This window comes from Aythya fuligula, chromosome 3, assembly GCF_009819795.1.
Source record: "Aythya fuligula isolate bAytFul2 chromosome 3, bAytFul2.pri, whole genome shotgun sequence".
NCBI lineage: Eukaryota > Metazoa > Chordata > Aves > Anseriformes > Anatidae > Aythya > Aythya fuligula.
Genome location: NC_045561.1, coordinates 86,801,309 through 86,825,139, shown reverse-complemented (window position 1 = coordinate 86,825,139; position 23,831 = coordinate 86,801,309). Strand labels below are relative to the sequence as shown.

Genomic DNA, 23,831 nt, shown 5'->3' with positions numbered 1-23,831 from the left:
TGCACCAAATGCTCCAAGAAATGCTTAAGCAGAACTGTATCAGGAGGAGACATTGAGGAGAATGCACTTAAAAGTACCTGGCGACACTTAAACTTGCTCCCAAAGCAGTGATTCAACTCCTGCTTTGAAATGGAGAATATCTGCTTATTGAAACAACTTCCCTCATTCCAGGAAGGCATCCCAATTAGAGTTTTCTTGATGGTATGGAGAGCACACCTCCTTACTTTGGTACATCTGTTAAAAAAAATGCAGCAAAAAAAATAATCATGGATGTTGTTCTCAGGAAAAAAGTCACCACAAGAAACTGCCTAGTTTTAATCAAGATCCTGTGTCACAAGAGATGAACATAGACACTGAAAACATCAGTACTTTTGAAAATACATAACATGGGAAACATTTCTAAACAGAGGTGACACTGAAGGAGAGGTCTACGCATACAGTAACATAATATAATAGAAACACTATCAGCAGCCCTGTAAAGAAAGGCCTAGGAGTACTGGTGGATGAAACATGCGACATGAGCCAGCAGTGTGTGCTTTGCAGCTCAGAAGGCTCATCCAAAAGGATTAGCAGAAAATATTTTGCCAGCATTAATTAAGCTATACCCCAAAATGTTTTGTTTATTTAGTATTGTTTTTGTTGTTTTCATAATTTTTAAATCAAGGTTACTGGAAAAGTTTAAACTCCTGTGGACAGAAATCAAAATTATTACTTTTAATATAGTATCAGGCAGAAGACAGTACTCACCTGTAAAGCTGTACAAGAAACTCCTGAAGCAGGCAATTTTTCATGAAAACATTAACCCTTCCTTACTCCAGCCACCAATCTTGTTCAGCATATTTTGAGGATGATATTCTAACTTCAGGGAGGTGGTTATTTTCAACAACAGATGCACACGTAAATACTCGTTCCATTTATTGTGGAAACAATAAGGATACAATATAGCCTTAACATACTCTCACTGAACTACTACAACCGAACTTCACACTGTTTATTGTGGAAATGCTGCAGACAAACACAGATTTAAACACAGTTCCACCATCAGAGAACATGACACTTCAAGGAAGGTCAAAATCAAATGGCTAAAGCTAAAAAGAGGCGGCAGATGCCATTTCCTAGAAATGAAGGAAGGTAGGCTCCACTGGAGCAGCGTTAGTACTGGGCTTTTCTTTTGCATTGGTGGTAAATGAAAAACCCAGAGCCCAGTGATTTCTATTCATTTATTTATTTTTTACCTAATTGCTCCAATCCAGGAATCTTTGGCACAGGAATTTTGCTTTGCTTTGTGACTACAAGATTACTCAGCCATTTGTTCTTAACTAGGCCACTGTTTTCATTAACTTAATTTAATCTTAGTGTGTGGCATTTAATTGCCTATCGTGCAAAGGATGCTCTTGAGTGTCAAATTCTATGCTGACGGGAGATTAATACCATCAGGATATTGCACTGGTTCTTTTTATTCTACTTTTATCTGACTAACGAGGCTACTGGAGAACTGATTTTCCTCATTTATTCCCTACAATGGCCTTATCTATTGCATTTACAATGACAAGCTGACAAATATATCTACGTGAAAGAGGAAATAATTCCACTGCATTGATTTTAACAGACAAAAACGAACTGCCAAATTGAAAGTTATTTTCAAGTAAACATGCAGATCCTCTATTTCTAGATCATTCTTGTACACTGCCTAGATTTAAACCAGAGTTGCACTGCTTCTTCTTTGCACAGCTGAATGAAAATAAGGCCTATTTAAAAAAACCTGCACTACAGAGAACAGTAACACGTGGCTTATTCAGTCAGTCACAACTGCATATTTCACTTCCTCATTGCTTTGTATCAATTGTGAAGCTGTATTCTTGAAACAGGGAATGTTTCTATTTGAAGACTTGTGCGTAAAATAGAGTAAAATCAAGTGTGCATTTCTTAGACAATAATTAAAACACTGACAAAATAAAAGCTTTATAAAAGATTGTAGAAAACTAGAAATCTTTTAGCTTTTTAAACAGCGAAACACTATCAATCTCATCATGGAAATCAAAACACCGCTTTTCTGTGTGTACAATTCTTTGCATGCCATTCCTCCTCACAGTGCTACATAATCACTTTGCTTTTTCCTCTCATTTCAGTATCAGCAAACATCTGCCTACATGTTAATTCAGAAAATATTAATTAAAAACTGGAAGGAAATGGATCCTAGCACACTGATTTAAAATGTCATCTCAGATCATATATTTGATATCAAGTTCTAGCATGAATCTATTCTATTTAATCCAAGTAGTTTCTCGTTAGGAAATAGCACACACACATAACGTCAAATGATTTTCAGTACAAAAGATACACAGATAAAATATTTTAACTGAAAGGCTTTGAAGGTTCCTAGGCATCAGTAGGGAAGGCACTTTTCTGGTCACATAATTCTAGCACATTGGGATTCAGCACAGCTTTGGTATTTTCAACGTCTCCTTCAGTTTCGATGCAAGTGATAACCACTGACTGCCCAGTCCTGAACTTCTCCACTTGCAAATAATGCAAAGAAAATTGCTCCAAATAGATTAATGGAAGCAGCAATATAGAAAACTGTCTGCCATTCTCCCACAGTGTTCTGTCAAATTGGAAAAAAAAAAAAAAAAAAAAAGATGCAGTCAATTTACAGCTACACGCTCAAGAAAAAAAAAAAGTATTTTTAAAGCAGATGCTATGGCACATGCCTATTTAAACGTAAATGCCATGCATCTTGACTTTATAGCAACATAAAAGCATTACAAACATAACAAATTATCATTTTAGTCAACTGCAGTTTAACAAAACAGCTTACATAGTCTAATTCTGATAGGACTATCTGGAATAGTTTATCATCTGAGATGCACAGCCTTCAGATCTAAATCCACATTTGCATGAAGGCTATGCAAACTCACAGAGAACATTACCATAAGGGGAACTCTACCTTGTTTTCTGGTCAGATCATCCAAGAGCTGGAGTCCTCTAAGCTAAGCAGTAAATGACTACAATGCTTCTCTTCTAGTACTCTAAGTTTTTTTAAACATATGTTAGTTATACACAAACCATGTAGCACAGAATAGCATCTGTTCTTTTTAATAAAGAAGAAATTCATATATGTCTTAAGGACAATTTTTATTTATTTTTTTAATTTTTAAATTACAGATGTGTACTGTACCAAACCTGTAAATGACCTTACTACAAGAACAAACTACCAGGAGAGTATGTTAGGATGAGGGGAAAAAAACCAAAACCAATCCATCCTTCAAAAACCCAACCTACCAAAATATTAATAATAAAAAATCAACACCCCTTGTTAAGAGTTTGGAAGAACCTAATTTATTTGGATTCATGCATTAACTAGCATTTTTGTTATTTTTAAGGAAATGATTGGAGTGATTACCAACTCCAAAAGTTCAGCTGTATCAATGAACTTAGTCTGCACACCTTCTTTTCTTAGATGATTTTAGAATAATTCATATTGTTCTTTTTTTTAAAAAAAAGTAATCAACTTCTCTCCCCCTTTTTCTGCTTCAAATGACCCTTTGTCTGACTAAGCCATCTTGGAGGTCAGATCCAACACTGCCCAATTTAGGTGCAAGAATAACACTGCTTAGAACATCCGGATCATACAATATCCATACAAAGGGGTGCATTATAAAACTGCACGTTTGAATCTAGTTTCTGGTTCATCTGACAAATGCTGACCTTACAGCTCAGAACCTCACATGAGAACAATTTTAGAAAACAAGTAAGAGCTTGTCTTACTTTGCTACAATAATACCACAACTGTCTTGTCTGGTTGGTTTTAACCTACTATGAATCCATAATGCCATAAAAATGTACATTTTACTCCAAGAGAATGTAAGGGCTGAATCACTAAATTTTAAAGCCCCACACAGGTCTTTGACTGTATCTTTATTTTTCTGATCAAGGTTAAGCTGTTCACAGTAACAGAACTTGCACGTATATCCGAGATTCCATTTTTGACTACAGACTTCAGAAGACAGAACTGACATTCAATAGAGATAAAAAATATAGTAACTGAAAAAAAAAGAAAAGTAAACGGACTTACATTATGAGTAAGGCTCTTGGCAATAACTGGCCCCACCATTCCGGGGATGGTAGCAAAAGAATTTGTGATCCCAAGAAGAATCCCAGCGTACCTGCAAGAGAAATTATTATCAAGGCTTATTAACTTATCCTGTTTATCAGTCACGGAAATGATTTTGCCTAATCAGATCACACAGGCCTCATCTTGATCACACAGACAAATTAAAACACAAGTATTCAGGTGGGAATAGCTTATTATTCTAGTAACACCTCGCTGGCAATTCATTCCATATGCCATCATTCTCCAGAGGCCAGTTATGGAATTTAAGTTAAATTACTCACGGCTTTGCTTAGAATCCATAATCCAAAACCACATCCCCTTTGCTAAGCCACAACCAAACTATCTGGAAGGGATCCACTGAAAAAGTTAGAAAAGAAACACTGCATGCCTTGAAGTGGAAAGACAACAAGGAGTATGACAGTGCTGTTTGGCAACAGTACGAGATGGTGCAGGTGTCATTGCCAAAAAGGCAATTAATTAACACTGATTGGATGGATATTTCCACTATACTACAGAGAGATACGCTAAAGGAGTCTGCAGAGCTCTGCAGCAGTCCTTCCCTGCAGCTTTCTGTGGGTCAAGGCCAATGGGAAATGGGTCTGCCTCGACCCGTTTTACTGGTTGCCATTCTTGCAGTTCTGTTCCAAGGCTTCCTGCTCCATGGACACGTTGCTTCACCACGCACGCGCATGCATATGCACCAGCGGCCATAAAAACTCGCTGGGAAAAACTGGTAACTTGCTTAATAACCGAGTCTCAGCACTTCTTCTCTGTGCAATTCACAGAAGTGTTGCAATACCAAAAAATCACGTTTGAAACTGTAGCACAAGCACAGACTTGTGAGAGAGACTCAAAGGAAAGAAGAGCTAGACATTTTTATGTCTGAGCTCGACCTTCCAGCCACCAGAGCACAGATCCCTGCAGTTCAGATCTTTAAGGGGGGGTTGCTGGCTGAGGAATCATACGGAATACCAGTATCAGTTGTAGTTACTACTGGAAAATTGGGATACCTCCCAGTTACTGGTTGGGGCTGTTTAACAGAGTGAAATGGTGTCCTCATTGATTTAATAATGACAACATAGCAGAAATATGATTTCATCTCCAAAGAGTGGTACATAGCTTTGACATTTTATTTACCAAAACATGAAAATTCAACCATATATTATAAAAGGTTGTGATATGTATCCAGTCCAATAACATCAGAAAACATTTTCTTTTTTTTTTTTTCCCTGACAAGAGTCAATTGTCAAGCCTATTAGCTGATTTTTCTTGAAAGTCAACAATACACATGAGTTTAGAGCATGGCAACATATTTTAGATTGAGCTCCACTGCTGTAATTAGAATGATTCTTATTTCTTATAAGAATGACCATGTAACATGTTTCTCCATTAGAGTGTTTAAGAATTAATATGCCTTTATAAAGATGATGTGAAAGCATAAAAGCTTCCTTCGAAAGCCTTTCCATTTAAAGCCCTCAAGAAGAACCAAGTGCATTTTGTCTTCAACATGCTGAAGCACCACAGTATTGCTAAGACAAACTTTAAACACAGTTTAATAGTGTTTTTTTTTTTTCTTGTCACATAGATCTTTGGCCATTAATTACTGGCTAAATGCCTCTATTTCTGCCTGCTGTCTCTGACATGGGTTGCATTCTTGATAGCACTTGCTGTTTGATGCAGATAACTGCTATACCACTCCCTCAGCACAGAGGAGACTCCCATATGAAATGGGAAAGAAAGAGACACATCTATAGAGCAAGACTAAAAGTAAGTTATTGGTTGAATTCTCATGGCATAGTGGGGATAAGCAAATACAAATTGACTTGAAGAGTGGTTAAGTTGTTAAAAAAAAAATAATAAAAAAGAGATGTGAGGTGTTCATTATGTGGAATACTATAAGGGCCCACGGTGACAGAGATAATAAAAATTATAAACATGGCAATGTATTGATGTTTGTTTAGACAACTAGAATAGAAAACATTTTTCCCCACAAGAACAATGCCCCCTTTCCCTCCTCCAGCAATTCAATGCACCGATGGCCTAATAAATGTGTGTTAGAAACCAAACACACAGAGCAAATACTGTTTTTTCTTCCAGCATCAGTATTTTCATTCATGTTTTTTTTCCTGAGAATGTAATCATTATTTCTTTGGTATAATGCAAGTTTTAGTAGCAACAATGGACTCTTTGCTATTCTAGTCAGCTTACTTTTAACTAATGCAAATAGACATCTAAGTGCATTTTGAAATTGCTTTGAATCACTTCTGGTTATTCTAACATGTTTTAAGGAAAAATAAACAAACCAAGAAGGCAAACTCTTAACAGAGGTCTCCTCCACACTCTCATGCAGAACTTGTTTTGAGATTTTTACACTTATGCAAAGTTTATCCCTTAAATTGTGAATGCCATTGGATGCATGGCCGTTGCATCCAAGAAAGTTCAGACCCCTGTAAAAAGTTAAGCAAAGGGGAAAGAAAAAAAAAAAAAAAAAAGGACTTTTTTTTCCTTTCATCTTAAACTTCCTGGTGTTTCTGTATTTGAAGACTTTTTTTTTCTTTTCCTATTACCTTTGTTACAAGGAGATTCTCTTTTCCTTCTCTGTCTCCATTTGAACATATTTTCCTTGAATTAAAGCATGCATTTGTTGAATAGAGGTTCAATGATTTCAGTAAAACAGCCTCTACCCTGAGTGTGTTCCTCCTGTCCAGTAAAGCTTTCCTGTACATGAAGGCATTTGTTGCTATTGCCCACATCAGGTCCAAGTTCCTGAACTCTGAGTGAGACATCTGCCTCTCCTAGACTTGTAACCAATCCGCTCCCTTCGGACTATTTGAGAGGAAAGAAGGGCCGAGAAACTTGCCCAGTTTAAACACAAATGGAATAAAAGCATGACTGTCAAGGATAGGAAGAACAGAGGGGGATTTGGTCAAGGGATACTGCAGCTGTTCACGTGGTGGATCTAACTATGCCTGCTGATATGCATGCTATATCATGATTTTTTCTTGTTGCATTTTTCAACACCTATATCATCCCAAAGGCTTTCCAGTAGAATTTTTGACAAAATAAGTTTATTTCCACAATGTTTGTGAGAGATGGATGTCACAATCCTACAGACTGGGACTGAAAACAGGCCAAGAATGCACGCACCTACTGAATGACTGACTTGAGATCCTCAGGATCCCACTTTAAGAATATTTATGAACATTGCTCTTATGTTCAAAGCACAGCTCCTGCTGACTTCATTAACACTCAGTCCTTCCAATTTTAAAAACTAGACTTCAGAGCTTGAAAAGACATACCCAGAAAACAAGTAATAAATCAGCTAGGCCTCAAGTAATGTCACTGGATCCAACATTCACTTCCCAATTGATACGTTTAACTTTGGACTCAAGCTGCTGCAGACCCCCATTACATACTACACTTCAGGAACCTGCTCTCTTAGGAATTCTTTAATTATGAAGAGGGATGAGCGCTTCTTGAAGTTATAGGGTAAGAACATGGCCCTCACAGACACAAGAGTCTGGTCCAACTGACCTACCACATGTAAACTCTGACAGAGCAATGAAAGGAATGAATTCCCACGAGCAATGTTTGTCTACCTTAAATATGACCCTTCTTTTCTCCTGTAACGCCCTGCCTCAGCCATTACATGCTCTCCAACTACTACAGCTGTCAGGTAGAGGGCTTAGGAATGGATGCCAGCCTCCCTCTCTAGACACATCTAAGTTCTGCCATTAATGAGCTTACACAAATAATGTCTCTTGATGTTTATGCTTGCATTTCATGTTTTTAAACACACGAAAATAAAATAAGTAACTCTTAGACAGTGTTTTACATTTTTAGAAAAGCAACTTCTGCAGCTGCAAAGGTAAGCTTGAAACAGAAGTTGCATAATGGCCCCAAAATCCTCCAGGTGCAGTGCTTTAACTAGACCTTTTACATTCATAATCCTACTTGATATTAAACAAAGTGCAGCACAGGTGCTATTCTTCTTACTTTCATGTTCAGTTCACAGTACACGCTGTTTATAGTTAAGACACTGGTTTCTTCCATCTTGCTTGCTACCTAAACTAATTTGTCAAGATTGACAAAGAGTCCCACCATTACACATCCACAAGTTAAATCTTGTTCATCATTGTAGACCTGACCACCATCCTTTCAATCACCAAAGCCTGGATACCACCTTTGGTTTTGCCCAGATATTAAGGATTTTTTCCTAGATAACATCTCTACAACATACTTTTTTTCCTCTCCACTCATAGATAAATTCTTTTCATCTGACACATTAATATATAAGCACTCTTTTATTTGGTCATAAAGTCATTTGACCCTGCTCATACGTAAGTGCTACTGCAAATAGGTAAATTAACAACAGAGCAAAGTACTTGACTGTTACCAGTGCAAAGAATGCTTATTTGAAGGTTCAAAAGAATCTACATATATACATGCCTCTCAGGAAATAGATGCATCTGTCAGGTTCTGAATTTGTAACAGAGGAGAAAATACAAACTGTAGTCTGACTTTACATTTTTAAAGGTCATTTAAGAGTAGTTTGGACTAATCATATGCAAGATTCATCATCTAGTGATAACAGGTCACCTACTCCAAATATAATTTTAATACCAGGATACAGAATATGTTTTTCAAACAAACAAACAAACAAACAAAGCCTGAATTACAGGGCTAATTTGTTGTTCATATCATATTCTCTACCAAACTTGCACTTTTTTGCAAATACAGTGTTTAAAACTGTAAACCTGAGTCATTGTCATTGTTTACATTCCAGGTCTGTACAGCACTATGGCCAATAGCTAAAGCTCCCAGGCACTCCAGGAATACAACAGAAGTGGTCATACATTAACAATTGCTTCAGCAATACTCACGAAGGTGCTATGTCCAGATGGTTGATGCTGTAACCAGACGTACAAAATCCTCCTAGTGTTGTTGATATGGTCACAAATGCAACAGCCAGTGCGTAGTTGCATCCTATGAATCCAGCTGCTACTAAGAACACTGCAGGTCCAATCATTCCTTCAAAAGAAATTTTAGAATCAGGGGACTTTTAACCAGAGAGACATTAAGAGGCTCTGAGCTATGTATACATACAACCTCCAACACCATCTAGTGTACAGAATCCAGCACTTCACTATGTGCATTACAGTAGGCCAGTGAGGAAGAGCAGATGGTTTACAAACCCGTGGCTGTCTCAGAAAATGTTGGACAGACTAGAAAAATCCTACTCTAGCTGAAAAGAGCAAGCTTCACCTGAAAGCCAATGGTACTGCTAAAAGTGACTGCACAAGTTCATTTTATTTACAACTATACAAGTAATAGAAGCTGCACTCAGACTAATATGTGAACCATGCACTGCAAAGAAGTTATTCCCATTTAAATGTCCAGGTTTCAGGAGCCAACATTGACTTTTGCAGATCTCCTTTTAGTCTTTTTAAAAAGAGATACAGTATTTATGTTGCTTTTTTTTTTCTTCTTGCTCATCCTCATAAGACAACTGTGAAAACTTCAGAGGCTGCAAGAAGTGATTCTAAGTAGCGTAGTAAATTTCACCATTGCCCTGCCCACTTGAATACACACCTCAATCTTTAATTCACCTCAGTCTTTACTTGTTATTTTTTCTAGTCTAACTCCTTTCATTTTTTGTCAATTATCTCTTACAATTAATCTTTCTTCTGAAAAAACAAAGAATGCACTCACTGAACATTCCACCTGCCTCTGCCATTCATAATTCCATTGAAATAAAGTGAAATAAATAGTATTTAAAGGCTATATTTGATGTATGAAGCCAGTTTGCTAAAATAAAAAGCATCTAAACAGCTTGATGTTGGCTAGGGACAATACACGTGAACACGCAGAAAAACAGCTGTTCTCATTTGGAATTTAATTACTAATTCAAGGGACAATTTACACCTCTTTTGTATTCTCTCTTTGGGTCCAGCTGACATTACCTAAACCAAAGAAACATGATATTTGAAATAATGAAGTACTGACAGAAACAGTAAACCCCAAGTTCTATGGACCAACAGAAGCCAGGTACAATTTCTTCCAGAAAGAATCAAGTCTGTATAGATATACAGACTTGTATATCTATATATGTATATATATGTATATCTATCCATAGTATGTTCCAAGAGACAGTACTTGCACTTACCTATTAGGGTAAAACATTTACGAACACAAACAGTGGAGAACTTCTGCTTTTCCCGTAAATAATCGGCAATTTGCCCAGACAGAATTATACATAACCAGCAGCCAAAATAAGGCAGAGCAGATAAAAAGCCATTCTGTTAAGGAGATTAAAAAAGAGCAAAACCACAGTTAAAACACTGAAATGACAGTTCAATTTGCTGAAAAAATCACTTGTCTTGGAGCAATAACAGAGTTTGAGTCAGGAGTGTTAGGAACATCCATTCACATAACTATTGTTGGTTTTACCATGAGAGAAACCTAGGGACAGAAACCTAGGGACAGAAAAGGCAAAGCATTTTCAAGTTACTGATGTGTAAACTCTTCATTGCATGACTTGAGCCATAACTACCAACGCAGCCAGCTGAAAAACTCAAAGGCTTAAATAAGCAACTGGTCAGGAAAAAGGAAACTATGCAAAAAAGGTATGTTGTGGTCATTAACCCAATTTTGCAAGTACCCAGAAACACAAGTTTCAAATCAATGAGTTACTAAGGTAAGTGGAAGCTATAAGTATTATACAGGATTTTGAAAGCTGTTGTGGAATCTGTGATCTCAGGGTTCTGTACTGCTACTACTCTACAATGTTATGCTATCCCACAGCTATCTGCTGACAAATCTGATGATGGCTGTAACCAGAGAAGACACAGAATTAAGACTTTCATCAGATTCTGTCTGGGCATCCTATGATCCCAAGCAAAGCTATTACTCAGGACTTGCCGTTACCTACACCGATGTCAGCTGCTGACTTCCATTTCTTTAAACTAGAGCTGTTTAGTGACTTCTGCCTGATTATGCTTGCTTTTTTTCTCATGAGGGAAACACAAGTTCTACTGAGCAGCATCAGTTTTCAGCCTTTCCATGCTATTAAAAATAATTATTGATAATTGAACTATAATTTCACCTAAACTGAGCTTAAAAAGAGGTATCTGGATAGCCACTGGATAGAACTACTGTAAAATTTATGCACTATTATAAAATGTATATTTGGCAAAAAAGAGGTAAAAGCTTCCCTAGGACATTTAATTTGACATGACACTACAAACATATCCTCATCTGAAATTTACTCTATCCAAATCCAAAGTTGTTGCCTGCTAGGTTCCAATGCTTGGCTTTCAAAAATAACAACTGAAATTCTGAAAAACAGAAGATAAAAGGTTTGTTTGTTTTGTTACTGTGACTATGAAGCACTGTCCGAAGACACAGCATTAATTTTTAACTGATCTCTTTATTATAGGATGGAAACTGGTGGACTATGCAATTGCTACTGCACTAATGGAATTTACAACTAAATGCGTGGCAAAGAAAGCTAGTCTGACACTATTATGCAATTTAAAAAAAAATTCTGTTTTCTTTAATGTGTCACAATAGTCAGCACCGATGGAGTCACTCCAAAAAGAAGAAACATAACACTTAGACACAGGAAACCACAGCAGAACCTGCTGGCATTTCATGCAATGGAGTCTTACAACATACATGCATTGAGTAACATATGCCTTTCATAGATGCTTACTCAGGTGTTCCCTAGGGAGGCATAATAAGGAATCTAAAGAGCAACTTCAGCCATTTTTTCCAGCCATTTTTTGTAGTATGCTTGACTGCAACCTTCTCTTTTAACACAGATTCCTCATCTTTTCCTTACAAGACTGCTGGCATCACATCCTTCTTGCATGGTGTGCATCTCCATTTTGTTCTAAACCAGTCTCAGGTGTTAAGCCAGGAAAAGGCTCTGCTAAGCTTCTTGAAATCTCTACCTGAGGACCTTTTTACCCGAGAAGTACCAGCTTATACTGGAGACACTGTTGCTGATGTTTTTCCATTGAAGAAAGAAGAAAAAGGAGAGTCAACTAACTGCCATACAAATATTTTAAACCCTTTAATTTTTGCCTGATAAATCATTTCGTTAAAAAAAAAAAAAAAAAAACTTGAAATATCTCTGGACTTTATGATTTTGTTTCATCCTATTGTTAACATAAGGTATTGTACTTCTGCTACTCACTGAAGAAATTAAAGAAAATAATGATTTGGAAGAGGAACCAATCACACTGAAGTGTATTTTTTTTCCTCCTTAAAATACTTAAAATGTCACTTACCCAAAGATGTCCTTAATGTTAAAAGACAATTTTCTACTTTATGAGTGAGCTAAGTAGAGAGTATTTCTGAAGCCATAAAAAACACTACAAAATTTGAAGCAGTCATGCAAACCATGTATCTGAGAAATATATTTTCTGTAGTTATTGCTTTATATATTTTTAAAATAATTTTAAATCCGAGTAGATAGAAATGAGCAACACCTATCTTCAACCAGAAAAAATGAGCTGAAAAGCTATTGTTAAGCTAAGTATCAAATAAATCCTGAAATCCAGTTGAAAGGACAATGCACACAATATTGTAGATGCATCTGCTCAATTCTGGGGAATTATTTCACCATTTCCCAGTTATTAATTTACATTCCAAGTGTCTCCATACTAAATACCACGTCAGACCTCTGTTATTGTATTTCTTTAAGAATAGAGTCACTTTGTTCTGAGTTATTTATCTTACCTCCTGTGCATCAAACCGCAGGATCTCCTTCATGTATGTGGGCAAGAGCGTGAGAAGTGTATAGAAAGTCCAGTTATAAGAGAAGTGTGCCACAACGATAGCCCACAGTGGAAGGGACTCCAGCATAGGTCTCCAGGGAACAGATTTCTGTGTAGAAAGCTAGCAAGCAGGAGGCAGAGGAGAAAAAAGAAAAAAAAATAATAGAAAGAATTATCAGGACATCAAGATGAACAGTTACTACAGGCATTAAAATCCTACCCAAATCTACAGTGATCATTCATTTGGAAATGCACAATGCGAGTACGTCAATAGAAGAATTCACTAGCAATTTCAGTTCTCACTAAAGGTATACTAATGCATGTTACTGCTCTGTTGTTTAGTATTGTAAACCAATTGCTATTACACTTTATAATCAGAATTTTAAAAAAAAATGCTTTCCCTTATTGAGATTTGTCGCCTCCTGCTTTCACCCTTAACAATTAAATATTTAAAGTAACTCGTGATGCATTTAGCTAAATCTTTCCTACTCAATCCTAGATATTAGCTTTGATCTCTCAGCCAGCTTCACAGCATAAAAACGCATATCCCCAGTCACAGGAATAAACTCATATGCACGCTTTAGGAACTGGCTCATTAGCATTTCCAAAACGTTTTCTCTGCAAACAGTAATCTCTCTCTCCCTTAGAAGATACATGTACAAAATGTGTTTTTGTAAATTTTAAAAAAATGATACAGGTCAATGTTTATTTTAATGACATGTGATAGACCTGAGCTTTTTATTAAAAAGCACCACAACATTTGTGACAAAAAGCATTACTACAAATGCTTTGTTTAATGAGCAACTTTCTCATTTATACAAGTTCTGTCTTTATCTCAAATTAAGGACATTTTTCTATCAAGAGAGCATTTTGCTATCAACAATACTTGAAGTTTAGATTCTAATGTAAGCAAACAAAGCTATACCAAAGTGCTGTACCTGATCTTTTAGAGAAGAAAGTATATATTCCCTTTCAGCATGTGAAATGCTCTTGTGAGTATCTGGTGTGTCACTAACCAGCCACATCCAGAAGAAGAACCATAATACGCCAAGTGCACCTATTGTTGGGAAAAGATGGGTGAAGAGGCAGAAATAAAAATAGGAGCTATTACGCTGAGTAAATAATGCTCTTGGATAATTTAGTTAGAAAAATAACATTCATTAAAATTACATTAGGGTATTTGGAAAAAACCTTTTATCTACTTAAAAACATTAGCTCCTCAAAGGGAACAATACCCATTTATAAGCAATAAAGATGACTAAGCAGGAAGTTCTTCCCCCCCCCCCCCTTCTCCCTCCTGGAAGTGCCTCAGACAGCAAGAAAGCCACACACACATCCACATTGTACTTTTATCAGTCACGTGGAACGGCCATAAATGATACAGCTCACACAGAGGAATTTAATCACAAAAGAACCACTTTGCATACACACATGCATACAGAAAATCACTACATATAGCTTAACAAATATGCCAATCTTTATTTTCCCTTTTAAGCTAAGGCACCAGAACAGTCATCTGAAAAAGCTAGCTTTCCAAAAATTGGTTCAAATTACCTGTATTTTAATTTCACTTAAACATTGTCATTTATTTTGTCTAGTTCTGTTTTGAACAGTTTTAATTATACAAAAATTGGAGGTGGTTCTACTGAGTAAAGTGTAAGCCTTGTCTTTTATTCTGGTTCTCTTTTCCCCGTGCAGAGCATGAAACAACTTTGAAACGTACATAAACCTATAAAAAGCATGTTAGACCTATGACATCCTATTAGCAACTATTTTATGTTTGAGCTTCTTCTAGAACATTAGCAAATACGCTATTCCTTGCATTTGGGGCATTCCTTCTGGGTTCCTGTGACTGCTAGAGAAATTTTCACAGAGTTTCCACTTAAAACAGCAGTAACTTTTCAGACGTTCTTTCACTCATAGTAGAAGATTGCTCCTGGGATTAAAGTTATTAACTTAATTTCACACTTCAAATAAGAAATTCCAGCTAGTTATTTCCGAGTGGTGGGAAAGCTGAGAACATTTGACTTGTGCCAACTTTTGTCCAACTCAGAGACATCTTTGTTCACTGGAAGCAAAGGAATCTTTCTAGCTTTAAATATCTCTAATTTCCCAGGAATAAAAAAAATAAATAAAAAAAAAATGACAGCCCTACATGTTGAACATGTCTTTAAAACTTAAATTAAGTTTCATATAAGACATACTAAACCAACATACCATAGCTTTCAAAAAAAAAAAAAGGATTATATATATGGCATAATAATTAAAAAAAAACAAAAACAACAACAACAAAAAAAACTTACCAAATATGTAAAACACGTAAACCCAGTTCATGTAGTAACAAATTAAGCCAGACAGTGGCAGAGAGACAACAGTTCCCAGCTGTGCACCTACCAGAAAAAAAAAAAATCATCTCTAGACCTTTTATTTTATTTTATTTTTTTATTTTTTTTTAATTCACAGGTATTTTATTTTCTTCTAACAAACCATGCAGCTAAGGTTTGTCACCACCACTAGAGGGTGGTGTTTCCTGAAAGAATCAAAAGGCACCATAAACTGCTTTGGCAACTCCAAGAAAACGGGAATCACAAGGTCCTAAACAGCCAAAATAACAAGCAGAAGGCAATGAGACAGCATTCTTGGCACATTCGTCTCCAAAAACGTAACGGCTGCAATACATTCAAAACAATACAACTTAGTCAACTGACCTTTCTGAGGGAGCTGACCACAGTGCAATCAAGGACCCGGGGAGGGAAGGGGGAAATAATGTTCTGATTTTCTATAACCAAATTGCCCATAACTCCTACTGAAACAGAAACGCTTGACACAAGAGCCAGAAGGCATCCTTACAGCCAGCAGGTTCTAACTGCACAGTCCCTGAATTTGACAGTGTGGAGGGTCAGACAAAGTAGAAGGGAAAGATGAGCAGATTCCAGTCCTGATACAAGCCAAAAGCAGGAACGAACGATTCTTGAAATACAATTCAAGGTACATTTTGAAAAGGGTGGCAGGTAGCACCCATATTATTTACATACTTAGGAGCCTTCAACTGGTGATAAATATCAAACCTCGCCTCTTAATATTAATTATACAATCGCTTTTCCAAACCTAATCTCAGCTCAGAAAACATTAGATTGTATCGATACGCTGGCTACCCAGATTCCTCCTTTATGGAAACTATTTTTATTTGAGGCAGAAAGCTTCAACCACAAAACAACGAAACCACATACTTCATGTTAAATACAAAGCAAAGTAACTATGTGTAACTCTGTCATGTGTTCACTTACAAAGTCAACAGGATCAGGACTTTCTTAGCCACAGACCACGTGACTGCCAACCAAGAAAATGTGGGGAAAAGGGAAACACTTTGTTAAGTTTACACAAGGTGCCTTATCCATCCACGCCTGCTGTTCAAGGTCACAGCCTCTTCTCACCTATACTTTAGCATATGGCTTCACAAAGGGTTAATTTAGAAGCTCTTAACTGCTAAAAGCAGTGTCAACCCCAGCTCTGTACTCTACTTATCTTGTATGCTGTCTTCTCAAGTGCAGACTTCTTTTCAAGCAGATTTAACTCACTAATATGTCAGAAAATAGATATTAAAGAGAAAAAGACCATCTGATGCATTAGGTGGGTTAAAGTGGGTCATGCTGGGGTCTGATGAGTGCCTGAAATAGCACACAGGAAGGAATGAGACACTTGACTAGGAGGGAAATGTGGAAATAGGAAGAAAGGACTAAGGCTTCATTCCTGTTGGCACAGGCACAAGTGAGCTACTAGACTCATTAGAAACTGCAGTTACTGTTTACACGGGATAGCCCTGTAACTGTCCACGATGCTCAGGAATAATGCAGGGTGTGACTGACCAGAGCCATTGTAAGGAAAGCTGGCTATCTCAACACAAAGGGGACTGGAGGGGCAGCCTTTGCATTAGCCAAACAGCTCTATCAATTGAGTGGATCAACCGATAGTATAAATGTTTTCCCCTGAGTTCACTAAAATCATGTGAATATCCCCCTTAGTTAGCTAGACCAGCATCAGGGGAGTTAATACGAGACACAACTCAACACAGAGTATAGAAACCAAACAACCAACAAAATAATTTTGAAAAGGGCAATGGGCTCAAGCTGGCTTCAACTCACACCCTTCTTCCCAGCAAACGGAGACACCCAGCATCGTGATGGCAGAGACATCACAGAGACAGATAATGGGAATCATGTTGGTATTGCACTTGAACTGGGTATTGTGACTGCTATACTTTGCTAAGCATAACTTATGACTGTGTTATGTTTTCAGTACGCTTTGTCTCACTCTGTAAATCAAAAAATCCCACGTAACATCAAATATATTCAAATAACTACATTAAATATATTCAAATAACTACATTTTGTATTAAACATTACACCCTCCACACATGGAGTATCTAAAAGAATATTGTCAGAGGGTACTGATCTCTGACAAGCTGCTCTTGCAGGAATACCTGATATTTTCAGATATTTTCTTCCTCAAGTTCCTCCAAAACCACCTCTTAAAAAATAAGAATAATAATCCTGTGATTCTGCCCCATCTTATTTTTGCTGTTATATTTCCTTTATTTACAATATCTTCTATTAATCAGTTTCACAATAACTCTTTGTACCGCTTGATACCACAGTTTGAAGTTTATACTTCACTGCAGATCAATACCTTAACTGGAGGCTAAAAAAGCCATGAAAAAATGAAGATAATGAATGCAAAGCAAGATTTAATTCAGTGTTATGCTTTTCAGATTAAATGCTGATTAAAATTGATAATGTAAATCCCTTTGATTTAAGTCAATCCTCCCTGTTACTGCAGTAAAAATGTATAATCCTGTTACCAGCGTGGGAACTTCTCACCTGCATATGAAATACTGAGGAGCTTGCTGCGTTCCAGTGGCGGGGCCCAAGAAGACCACATTGAGTGCATAGCTGGGAAGGTAACACCCTAGAACACAAAATGCCATTCTGCTGAAAAGTAACAATTTTAGAACTTCCTTCAAGTTTGCATGTTTCAAATGAATATTTCACTAAAAAGCAGTAGTAAAACCCATTAGCTTCTTGCCTAGCAAGAAACCACTTAAAAATAAGCATGTAAGCTGTGACAGTAAGGTGGTAAAATTAATTTATCTTGCTTTTGAATCTTCATATACTGGAAAGGTTGCAAGAATACAAACAATATTGTTTGAACTCTTGGGTTCTGACAAATCAGAAAGGTTTTATGTGTAAAGACACTTGAGACAAACCTGGAATTATCTTTTTTCTTTTTAAAAAAAGCTTAGGCTAAAAAATAGGGCAAATTGGTTAATTATTCAAAAAATAAAATTAGACTACTCAAAAGTAAACAATCCTTGCACTACTCCAGCATACCAACAGCCACAGGGTCTAACCACTACAATTTATCAATAAATTATTGGGATACATTTTCAAGTTACATAGAAAAAAAGGATTACCTCTCCCAGTCCTTCCAAGGCTCGGACAGCTATGAGGTAGCCAACTCCCAAATCCGCAGCTAAGGGAGTAAGCAAGGTGAATGCCGAGGTGCCAAAGACACCAAAACCCAACAAGAGCTTCCCTCCAATTTTGCTTGCAAGATATCCGCCTGGAATCTGAGTAATGATATAGCCGTAGAAAAAAGAACCAAGGATCCATCCCTGCGTGTCAGCATCCCAAGAATACTTTTTTCCCTGAAAAGAGAAAACAAAACCCAAAATGCAGTCAGTTCAAGACAGCAGTTTCTCTGACCATATTTTATATGAATTTGATTAATTAGTCCTTCATGCCTAAATTGCAGATCTTTCATGGCCTTTTGTAGGGTCTCCATCTTCACAAGATGTGCAAATCCCACTTCTGTATCACGGCATGGGCATTCTGTTGCAGTCTGGAAAATGGCTTTTCATGCAGAAAACTTACGGAGAGAAAAGCAAACCAGGAGACGCAGATACTTACATTTAATATAAAGAAAAAGAACAACCAAGGACAGGACTCGCAAGCATAGATGGAAGAACAGGATAAGCCTGGCAGAGGAAAATGAGTTTAGCAGAGAAGCAATAAAGCAAAGATGGCTAAGATAAGGAAGCAATAAAAAAAAGTCAGCAAGAGGACATAAATGGTTGCCCAAGGAAGTGATTTTAAACTTTGGGATCACTTCCAAAACTCCTATTTATGAGCACCTAAATGAGCAGCATTTATTTCGCAGAAGTGATGAGGGAGAATCTTCTTCCCGTACAACACGCAATGGCAATTTGCTCATGATAAATAATAAATGACCTCCAAACAAACAAGACAAAGGCAGGAAAAGGGCAAGAGGGCTCAGTAATAAACCTTGGCTATAAGGTGAGATTATGTATGTCCAAATTAACAAAACCGTTTTTAAATATAACTTTTCATAGTTAAATGTGATTTTAAGGATTACTGCACAGAAAGTGAGGAGGTGAGGGATATAAAGTCAAGAATTGTGATCAGGGAAAGCAATCAAAGAAGAGAAGAGAAAAACATTGCATTTTAGTTAATTTAAAATGAAATGTCACACTCCCAGAACTGTACAAAGCCCAAGCAAATGTAGATAGTGATGTGAGCTCTGACGCAGATGTAACAGAAACAGTTCTTCACTGGCATATGAAACAGTGAGTCATAATAATCTATAAGGTCAGACCAGCTAATTTGTAAAGAACAGCACAGAAAGACGTACACTAAAAAAAATAAAAATTAAAACCTTATCCTGAGCACAGCACTTCTAAATCAGCTACTCATTTAAGGCTATTATTTTTTGGATTTGATTTAAAAGAGCAGCACCGCAAAGGCTATCTGGTAACGAGCAGCCAGTTCTCTTGCCTTCTACGCATGACTCATCAATCACAGCCTTTATTAAAAACAATTTTACATGCCACGTTTCAGATCGGTATGTTTGAGACCTCACCGTTGTGTTGCGAGGAGTATTTATGGTGGACGAATGCTCCGGACACACATTGGAAGTCGTATTCTTTGCTAAGCTTGTGTTAGGTTCCACCATATCCACCAGAGCAACGCTTAAGTTCACACGCAATGCATACAGAAGGAAGAACCCAAAAAAGGCCAGCAGTGCTAGATTGTAGCGAGCTGAGCAGCAGGCAGGGACTGAAAGGAGAATAAATAACAAGTTTTTGTTTTAACACAACCCAACAACAACAAAAACAAGAGAACAAGTGACAAGCAGTTTTTACTATAATCTCAGAAATTTACAGGTAAGAAAAAATAAGCTTGTTGTAGTCTTGAGGAGTGTACTCAATATGGGTAGAGATCAGGGTGGAAAAAGTAACGCACATTTTTCTACTGATGTGTGAAACAAAGGTGATTCTGGTTTAGACTACCGGTAGCTGTGCACACAAGTGTAGGGGCTGCAGTGGAAATGTGCTGTGTGGCCTGTGGAAATAGATGTAGAAGCATTCAAAAGTCCTCTTGAACATACAGTAATAATTATTCAACCTGGAACTTCACGTTAAAAAATAAAAATAAAAGAAATGAAACCATCAGGAAGCCTTTAATGTACCTAAAAATGGTTCAAGATGGACTGAAACTCTTAAAGTAGCACTAAAAAACAGCCAGTGAAGCTGGTTTTTAAGACGAGTTTTCCTTCTGTATGTTCGTTTATAAACCAATACATGTTTGTTAATAGCTGCCTAAGGAAAAAAAAAAAAAAGCAGAAAAAAAAAGAGGCAAACACTGCCAAGGCACTGTAGAACTGTAGCAGTTTCCCAGTTATCCAATCTGCCCCTTTTCTTGCAGTCACTATATAATAATGAGGTTGTCAAAGGAAAATGGGTCTTAGATTCAGCATTAAACCTGTATTGTGGCATTAAACCAACTCTGTCAGCTGTTTACACCCCAATATCAGGCTTTGCACTGTCACTGTTATCAATTTCCTCCGACAGTAGGACATTGCAGTATTTGGCAGAGATCATTGATCAGTGCCAGGAGATTCGGATCAGAGTTGAGATGTATTTCAGCTGGGAGGCTGTATACAAAATACAGTTTACAGCTCTGCAGATACTCTTTTTGAACCAGGGATGTCTACAGCTACCAAAGCAGAAATGTCAAACTGTTGAGAAATGACATGAAGAATCCGCTGAATGTACAAATAGTTCCAGGGTGGAGTTTCCCCTCGTGAGGAAACTGTGGTGATAACAGAAAATTTTATAACTCGGACATCTGAAACTGAGGCAGAATTGGCAATCAGCACCTGCAGATACTACTTCAGTCTGCAGCAATTGCTTCTCTGACTATTCAGCGTTTAAATTCTGAATAGAACAAGTAGATCTATGAACAGCAGGATTGGCTGGAGCCCAATCTGCAGCTGCAGCATGTTTCTTGACTGGATTCTCTGATCTGCAGTAAGAAGCAAAAAGCATTCCCTGGGGACAAGCTATCTGAAGACTCTCCTCTTCCCAAGAACGTTCTAGAAATCTGTAACGAGTCTATGCGATCCCTTAATTTTAGGGGCACCAACAGAGCCTTTCTATGAGACTGCAGTTTTCATGAAAGTTGTAGAACTTATTCTTTTTTTTTTTTTTTTTTTTTTTTTTGTGGTCTCTGTCCCTGATAAACCTATCTGAAGTTTACTAAGGCTGAACAAATTGTTACGCTGACAGCGAGGCATTATTTGCTATGTTTCTTTAGTAAATGAGTAACAAGAGAGGCTACTATGCAAATACATAAAACATCTTCCAGACCTACAGTAATGGCAAGTCTTGCTTCGGTGGCATTTGAAAAAGGAGTACCTGGTTTTTAACTGACATAGAGGAGACTTTGCTGCTCTCATTTGCCTTGGCTTTTATGTCATTTTAAAATGACATATAGCCAAGACTTTATTGCTTGCTTTCAAAACAACAGGCGCCAAGAGCAGGAAGTGCTTAATGCAGAAAAACAAGTCAAGTAGCTTCAGTGCCCTTTGCTGTTGTTTGAAAAGCAATTTCCTTTCAATAGAAAATGTATAGTCGCTGAAATTAAACTAATGAATATAATTGCAAGTAAAGCTATTTAACCTTTCCGTTGTTGTGCCTGTATTTGCTGGGGTTAAACAATAATAACAGAAGACTTGAGATGGCTCTTATGATATGACCTGTCCTTGGAAAGGCAGATTCACCGCAGTGTCCATTACTCTGCCTCTGGAAGGCTTGTGCTGGTGCATGCCTCATCTGGAGGGCAAGCTCCACAAAGGCGATGTGTAAGAACTTAAGACCACTAATGACTTTTTTTATGTCTTCCTACTAAGTGCATTTGCAACACTTGAGAATATTAGGTGAAGTTAATAGAAGGTTCAAGAAGATTCCAGCTGTGTTTTGGCTACGCACCTCTTTAGGACACCACCACATTCACTGGCAAAGAGCTACTGTCGTCCCCCCTAAAGCTTAAGGCAGCTAACCATGACGCTGGAGATCTTACCTGGACCGGTAGCCACGGGTGCTACATCTAGAGACAACTCTGACTTCAGGAGCATGTTTAAAAGGAGATATAAGTGAACGAGAGCCTTGAATTGCAGCTAAGGGAAGCAGGTCTGCACCGCAGGCTGCGGGGCGGTTAAAGGAAGTAGCTCCGTGCCGTGCCTCCCTGCGGGTGAGGTGCGCTACCTCTGCTGCAGGGCACTGCCCTAAAACCTGACCCTGGAGCTTTTAAGCCGTTTTGTTACCCGCTGTCCCGTAAGGGAGCTGCTCGGCAAGCAGGTTACTTTGCAGGGCACGCTGCGGGACCCCACCGCCTCGCTGTCACCTTCACACTTTCTCCTGGGACACTAATCACAAAAACACCCCGCACACCCCTTACCCGACCCCCGACCACCCGCACCCTCTGCCCCGCTCCCCTTCCTCTCCCCACCCGCCGCCCCAAGCCCTGCCCGGCTCCATGGCGACACGACGCCGGGGAGGCGCCGCAGCCCGGCCCGCCCCCTGCCGGGCCCCGCAGCCCGGGCTGGGCTCGGCCGCCGCCCGCTCCCCTCACCCGCTCCGTCGAGCCGGGGCTCCTTCAGCAGCGGCGTGCGGTCCTCGCCCTCCTCGGGCTCCATCGCGCTGTCCCGCAGCGTGCCCAGCGCCAGCCCGCCGGCCGCCACGGCGGAGAGGCCGGGAGCAGCGGCCGGGAGCCCCGCAGCCGCCGCGGAGCCGCCCCGCAGCCGGCCCCGCTCCGCTCCGCCCCGCTCCGCCCCTCCGGGCGCCGGCCCTCAGCTGCCATCTTGGGTGAGGGCAGCGCCGCCCTCCGGGCTGGCCGAGGGCGTCGCTGCGGAGCCCCCCCCGGGGAAAGCGGGGCGCTGAGGCGGCGGGGGGTGGCCTCCTGCAGCCCCCAGTGGGGTGTGGGCGCTGGAAATCGGTTCTAAACTGGGGCAGGCCCCAGGTTGGGGCTGGTTTCCCCGTAACCGCAAAGCGCTCCTCCGCCTGAAGGGCGTTATGATGGTAATTTGTAACGTCTGGGGAGCAGGCGCTGCTCGTGTGCAGAGCTCCTGGAGGGAAGGCTGGAAACACGGCAATGTAAATACGTGAATAGGCATCACAGCATACACAACAAAGCGAACAAGCACCACAGCATACATAATAAAGCTCTTGCCCTCTGAATTACACAGCATATGCAATAAAGCTTTCCCCCTCTGAATTACACAGCACACCTAATAAAGCTTTTTTCCCTCTGAAACACTGGTTCCCAACCTCTTTGGCCTACATCAGTGAAAGCTAACAAGAGTTTCGCAGTTGTACAGCCTGCGCCACCGCACACCATCTCTGCTCAGCCATACCTGTGCCAGGGCTGAGTGCTGAGTCACTTGCACAGCCCTGGCGGCTGCCTGCTAAAGCCTCTTCTGCTGTGCTGGATGCCTGTGTCAGTGCAGAGATGGGTAAATAGCTGCCTGGAACATTTTGCATGGTGGGAAATGGAATAATGTACATGATTCTTGGCAGT

General features: G+C 38.9%; 1 protein-coding gene across 1 annotated transcript; it reads right to left on the bottom strand.

Moving 5' to 3' along the window:
- Positions 1-898: 898 nt before the first annotated feature.
- SLC17A5 (solute carrier family 17 member 5) lies at positions 899-23,004 on the bottom strand. Its single transcript, XM_032183783.1, has 11 exons — positions 22,887-23,004; positions 19,834-20,030; positions 18,368-18,601; positions 17,775-17,862; positions 15,201-15,287; positions 13,836-13,954; positions 12,860-13,018; positions 10,281-10,413; positions 8,998-9,145; positions 4,076-4,166; positions 899-2,605 (listed from the first exon to the last, which is right to left on the bottom strand). Exons 1-11 carry the CDS (start codon positions 22,948-22,950, stop codon positions 2,468-2,470), a joined length of 1,458 nt encoding a protein of 485 aa, XP_032039674.1. The 5' UTR covers positions 22,951-23,004; the 3' UTR covers positions 899-2,467.
- Positions 23,005-23,831: the final 827 nt, after the last annotated feature.